This window comes from Melospiza melodia, chromosome 3 (assembly GCF_035770615.1).
Source record: "Melospiza melodia melodia isolate bMelMel2 chromosome 3, bMelMel2.pri, whole genome shotgun sequence".
Classification (NCBI taxonomy): domain Eukaryota; kingdom Metazoa; phylum Chordata; class Aves; order Passeriformes; family Passerellidae; genus Melospiza; species Melospiza melodia.
In genome coordinates this window covers 13,272,917-13,278,792 of record NC_086196.1, presented here as the reverse complement: position 1 = coordinate 13,278,792, position 5,876 = coordinate 13,272,917, and the positions used below count along the sequence as shown (strand labels likewise).

At 43.8% G+C, this 5,876-nt stretch overlaps 1 protein-coding gene across 1 annotated transcript; it reads right to left on the bottom strand.

The window, feature by feature from the left end:
• Positions 1–378: 378 nt before the first annotated feature.
• On the bottom strand, positions 379–3,120 carry KCNF1 (potassium voltage-gated channel modifier subfamily F member 1). The gene is made up of 2 exons (XM_063150835.1): positions 2,708–3,120; positions 379–2,606 (listed from the first exon to the last, which is right to left on the bottom strand). The coding sequence occupies exon 2, from the start codon at positions 2,408–2,410 to the stop codon at positions 947–949; it is 1,464 nt and encodes a 487-aa protein (XP_063006905.1). The 5' UTR covers positions 2,411–2,606; positions 2,708–3,120; the 3' UTR covers positions 379–946.
• Positions 3,121–5,876: the final 2,756 nt, after the last annotated feature.

Sequence of the window (5,876 nt, the reverse complement as noted above, 5' to 3'; positions counted from 1 at the left end):
CTAAAAATCAGTTGGAGACTATATTATTTTTTCTGAAGCTTTCTGTGCACTTACTTTCAAAGAGTTTGTTTCTTATTTAGAATTACTCAATTTAACTTCCTTATAAACTTCCCTTGATTTAGTAGGGAATTAAAGATACCATGATTTAACTTACAGTTTTAAAAAGCTACTTAATTATAAATTCTTCCTGAAAGATCCCTGCATATATAAACCACCCAGCAATTAATAGCTAGAACAAATATTTTTAAATTTGCTCCTTAAAATACACTGATCTGTTCTGTATCTCTGCTCAAAATATAGTTTCATGTCCCATTGAAAATGACACTTTTTCTGGAAATAGGAACAGAAACCTATCCAAAAAGTTGACCCCCAAGCACATTTTACAAAACAAAGCCATTTATTCACTCTATTATTCTGCACACAATATGCTGATACCTTCAGTATCTCTAGGCTCAGACTGCTTGTAACATTTTGCTGTAAGCCTGAATCTAATACAAATGAGAGGCTGCTTTAATTTTTTTAAGGAGCAGTTCCCCTAGCTGCAAAGGCATTGAAGAGAGCCTGGAAGACACAATCTGTGTGATGCTGCTCTTTATTGTCACAGGTACAAAGTTCTGATGTGGCAATGTTGCACATTCGGGTCATTGAACATTTACGGATCAGGAAGGATTTTTCAGTCTCTGAAATGGTTACAAATGGTTTTTGTCAGAACACACTCAATATAAGCAGTCTTATCTCAGACTGCTGGAGTCCTACTGTTTTATTTTGGGTTAATAATGGTAAAGTCTTACCAACTGTTGATGGAGGAGCCATGGGGTTAATTTATATTCATGTTGGAAAAGCAAAGCAGTGCTCCCTCCCAACTCTGACAGATCTGTGAGTCCCTTCCATAGCTGATTGTCAGGTTGTCCCGATCTGCAGCTTAGCGCTGACAACAGCTCACAGTTTATTTGCAGCTTTGAAGCCTGGTCCTATGGTGTTTCTCTTCTGACAGGAGATGAATAAAGGTGTCACTGTGGGAGACTTTTATCCGGCTGCTATAAAAAGGACCCTCTTTGCTTTCCCTTGAAAGATCCTCCAGTTCACTTCTGGAGCCTGCGGCTTTCCCCTCAGCAGAGTTTAGTTCCATCAGCTCCAATTCATGTTTGGCAGCTGTTTCTAAAACTCTCTGTTTGTTGTAATACCTGACAAAGTTGTTAATGATGGGATGGATGGGGAGGGCGATCGCTATCACTCCACAAAGAAAACTGATGGCAGCATTCAGTTTTCCTAGTGTTGTTTTAGGGTAAATGTCTCCATATCCAACTGTGGTCATGGTAATGATTGCCCACCAAAATGATTGAGGGATGCTTTTAAATAAAGTTTCGGGGTGACTTTGTTCCATGGTATAACCTAGGGCAGAAAAGACAAATATTCCAACAGCTAAGTACATGAGGAGCAGCCCCAGCTCCTTAAAGCTGCGTTTCAGGGCATAGGTTAGGGTCTGGAGCCCTGAGGAATGCCGTGCGAGCTTGAAAATCCTCGCGATCCTCATGATGCGCAGCGCCTGGACAGCCTGCTGGACATTGCTCAGCTCCATCAGCTTGGCTCCCAGGTGGGTCAAGGTCAGGCTGACGTAGAAAGGAAGTATTGCTAGCACATCAACAATGTTCATGAAAGAGAGGGCAAAGTGGAGTTTGTTGGGAGAGGAGATCAACCTCAGCACGTACTCCATGGTGAACCAGCCTATGCAGGCGGTCTCAATGCTGTCCAGGGTCGGGTGCTCCATACGGTTCCCCTCTGCATCTACCACCTGCAGGTCTGGGATGGTCCCCACACACATCACCACAGAGGAGATCAAAATAAACAGAAAGGACAGTACAGCAATCACTCTAGCTGGATAGGATGATTCTGGTTTCTCCAGAAATTTCCAGATGCATTTTTGGCACTTTTTCCAGCGACTTTCTGAGGCATCTACTCCCAAGTCGTCCAGAATGAGTTGCACCCTTCGGGCTATTTCTTCCAGTTCCTCCTTTTTTTCACTTAGGTGAGCTTTGCAGCAGTCATCCAAAAATTGCAGATCCACTTTCCAAAATTCCATTTCATTCTTGAAACATATGGGGCATATTCCTTTCTTCATGTGAATTTCCCCAAAGTAGTACACGTCAATAATGCATTTGAAAGCATCTGGATCTCTGTCAAAGTAAAACTCTCTCTTTCCAGGATCATAGTCATCACAGAGGGAAAATATGCTATCGTATCCCCCCGATAAACAATTGACCAGCTCTGCCAGCCGTGTCTCTGGGTACTGGTTCAGGTTATCTCCGTAGAACACCTGCCTTACCCCGCCGACATTGACTACAATCTCCATTTCTTCACTTTTTACTGATCCATCACTGTCCACATCTGGAAACCTAGAGTCACCTGCCATTTTATAATTGTGTTGGATTTTGGTTGATTTTTAGCCCGTTGTTTGGTTTCACAGCTTTGGGGTTTTAATCTCTCATGAAAGCAAATCAGCACTGAGCCAGCTGTTACAAATGTCACCAAACTGCCCTGGAGTCCTGATGGGAAAGGTTACTGACAGAAACCTGCGGTCGGGAAAGCCTGGTGAGGAATGCAACAAGCTGCAGGGAAAAGACAAGTCATCGGGCTGCTGTGCCTGCAAGCAGGGTGTTAGAAAGCTCCAGCAGACTGGAAAGAGAAGAAACCATTTAATAAAACTCACCACTCTGTTCAGTGCTCGAGAGTCTTTTCAGGTCCCATTCTGTCTCTAAACGGGATATCTATTCACAGCTTGGAAGTCACGGCAGAGAAATAAATCCCGAGCTCTGATTAAGGCACGGTGCAGTGAGTGACAGCTCTGAGACAGCCGGCGGGGCGAGCCCACGGGAGCTGCCGCGGCTTCTCCCTCCGCTTCCACCGACTTCCCTAGGAAGCTGCTTTTGAATTTTGTTTCTCTTTCCGTTCTCTGTTTACTTTAAGGTCTTCCAGAGTTCATCTGCTGACTCTCGCACATAGTCAGTCGGTGCAAACAGGCAGAGGAGAAACTTGTGCTTGTTTTCCCTTCGCTGTTTCCCAGCACAATAGGGAGCCTGGGCTGCCAGGAGTCCTTTCCAAACTCTACCCTCTCCTGGTGAAACGCAGCAAAGCACCAGCTGCACGGAAAGCACTTCTCAGCTATTTATACGCCTGCCCAGTGGTACAGTGATGTGTTTCTATGCTGACAGGAACTTCAAGGAGTTTTTATAACATTTTTCTTTATCACATGGAAAGCTTAATCGTGTTTAAAGTCATCCAGAGCTCAGAGAGACACACAAATGTTTTCTCCAGGCAGAAACCAGAAGAAGCAATACTGTGTTTTGGGAATAAACATATGGCATAAATCCTGCTCTCAGTGAGACTGGAGCAACTCTAGAGCATCTCTGTCCTGCATCAGGACATTGAGTTAATTTGGATTTGTACTGGTGTCTTTGAGAAAGAAGCAGAGACCATAAAGTTTCTGTTGCAGATGTGGAGCAAAACCTCCCCTACACTCTGTGCATGTTTCCCAAAGCTCTGGGTCCTCACTTTTAGCTATGTTTTTGTGACCTGTAGTCAGCTGAGTCTGAGGGTTTGAGTAATTTACATCTATTATGATTTCTCAGTGACTGCTACTTACCAGAATCAATGCTTTGTACTACATCCAGCTCTTTAAAAGTAGAAGTAGAATAACCAGCATTTCCTTTTAACTTTGTTTTCTCTGAATTCCAGGATTTGAAGAACATTTGCCCCCCAGACCTCTACAGGCAGGAAACCTACCACCCTTAAATTATTAAATCTGACTCTACAGTTCATTTTAGTGGGTCCAGGAAAACCTACAGTTCATAAGTTAACTGTTTTTGGCCACAGCAGAATTATCTGCACCAGCAAGTTATGATCGTTTCAAATTTACTGGCTTCTGAAAAGCTTCTCAGTAGAAGGGAATAGAGAGGAGCAAATCCAGCTGACTGTTTGCTCCTCCAGGCTTGTGTCCATGCAGGGAGAAAGGTGAGATCTGTGGTGTGCCTGCTGTCCTCCTGCTGGTGTCCCACAGCCAGGGGAGCCTGCTGAATACCCAGTGTTCCTGCTCCACTGTCCCAGAAGCTTATGGGTGATTAATGAGGGGCTGTGCACCAGACCTCATCTTGGCATGGCATGTGCTCATAGTGTCACACACCCAGGAAAAGGGAATATCAGGTCCCAGGAAGAGAGTGATATCTATTAATCTAGCCAGTGTCATACTGTGAACATCTGGAGGCCAGTGTCACTTTCATGTGCTCCTGAGAGTGCTGCATAGTTTGGGTATAATACAAGAAGTCCCTTGAATTTTTTTCCAGGCACATATAAATTTTCTGATACTTGCAAGCTTCTTGAGACAAAATAAATACTTTGGAGACCTGGAAAAACCCTCAGTATTTTGTGTTCATCAATAATTACCCACCTGTGGCTTTCCTGCTTGCTAACTAACTTGGCATGAGCAAAATAAATTTTAAGATGCTAATAGCAGTAACATACTTGCACAGGGGGAAAATGCAGATGGGATTACTTACCCAATCTTACAAAACAAAATCAAGATCTGGAAAAGTTAGGCTTCAAATTTTGTCACATTGCATACGCATAGGGAAAAGTTCTGTAGATTTAAATCCTCAGATTTAACCATCTCAGATCCTACTCTCTTTGATCAACAATTCATTCCAGTGACCTTTTGGTTTTTCTCTAGGTAATGATAAGAAATCAATACAGGGTCCAGCACGATCAACACAGAGACCTCTGTTTCCAAAAAGGCTTCTCTCCCTCCCTTATCCCTCCCCGTCCATTTTACAGAACAAATACCTACAAAAAGGCACCCAGGACATTGTTCTGTTTGAAAGGTGAAATCAGCTCCTTTCAGATGATAAATCTCAGCACATTCTGAAAAGGTTGAGAAGAAACTATTTTTGAAATGCCAGATCTGTCCTTATAAAGACTTTACTTAGTGTGGCTGCTAAAATCCTTGTGCTTTATTCTCCCTTGTCTTGCACCTTTTCAGAGCTCTTTACACCTTTCAGTGTGCCTGTGAAATGTTAGAGGAGATCTGGTAGCATTTTAAATCCACTTGGGCAAATGTAAATGATCCAAAGAACGGTCAGGGAAATCATAATGAATTAAATGCGCAGTGCATTTTTGTTTTTGTAGCTAAAAGAGTGACACAGGCTTGCTTGATGAATGTTTGTATCAGATGTATCCCAGATCAGCAAACAACGGGAGCAGAAATAATAACTTGCAGCAATAATTTATTCCATTAATTCATTTTTTATCCACAAAAAGAAAACTTCTCCAATCTAAAAATTTCAGTAGCTAATTGTTGCCCTATAATTCATTTATGACCAGATTGCTGCAATTATTGGGGCTCCCAAATTCAACTTCTGTTGCCTGTGAGAACAGGTCAAGCTGTGCTGTGTCTGCTGGAAGCAATATGTGCTGGCAATTGAATTCCTACAGACCCAACAAGAAACACAGAAGGGTTTTTTTCCTGTGTCAGTGCTTTGGCTCAGAGAACAACACATGGATTTGAGCTGACAGTTGTGTTAAATTTTGGCTGTGGTTCAGACAGGCTCCTTCAGGGAGGAGGAGGAGGAGGAGGAGGAGGAGGAGGCGGAGAAGCAGGAGGAGGAGGTGGAGGCCTAGCCAGCACCAAGCCCTGCAGCCTGAGCAGAGGGCTCCTGGGTTGCTGGGCGTCCCTGCTGGGGCAGGGGCTGCATTTAGTGGGGTTGCCAATGTCCCGGGGTGGGGCTTGAACCCCAACAGGGCTTGGTCCACAAGGTGTAGGTGGAGCTCCGAATGGGTCCCCAGTGACACTGGCTCCTTTTGAGGGAAGTGGGTGGCACAGAGCACCC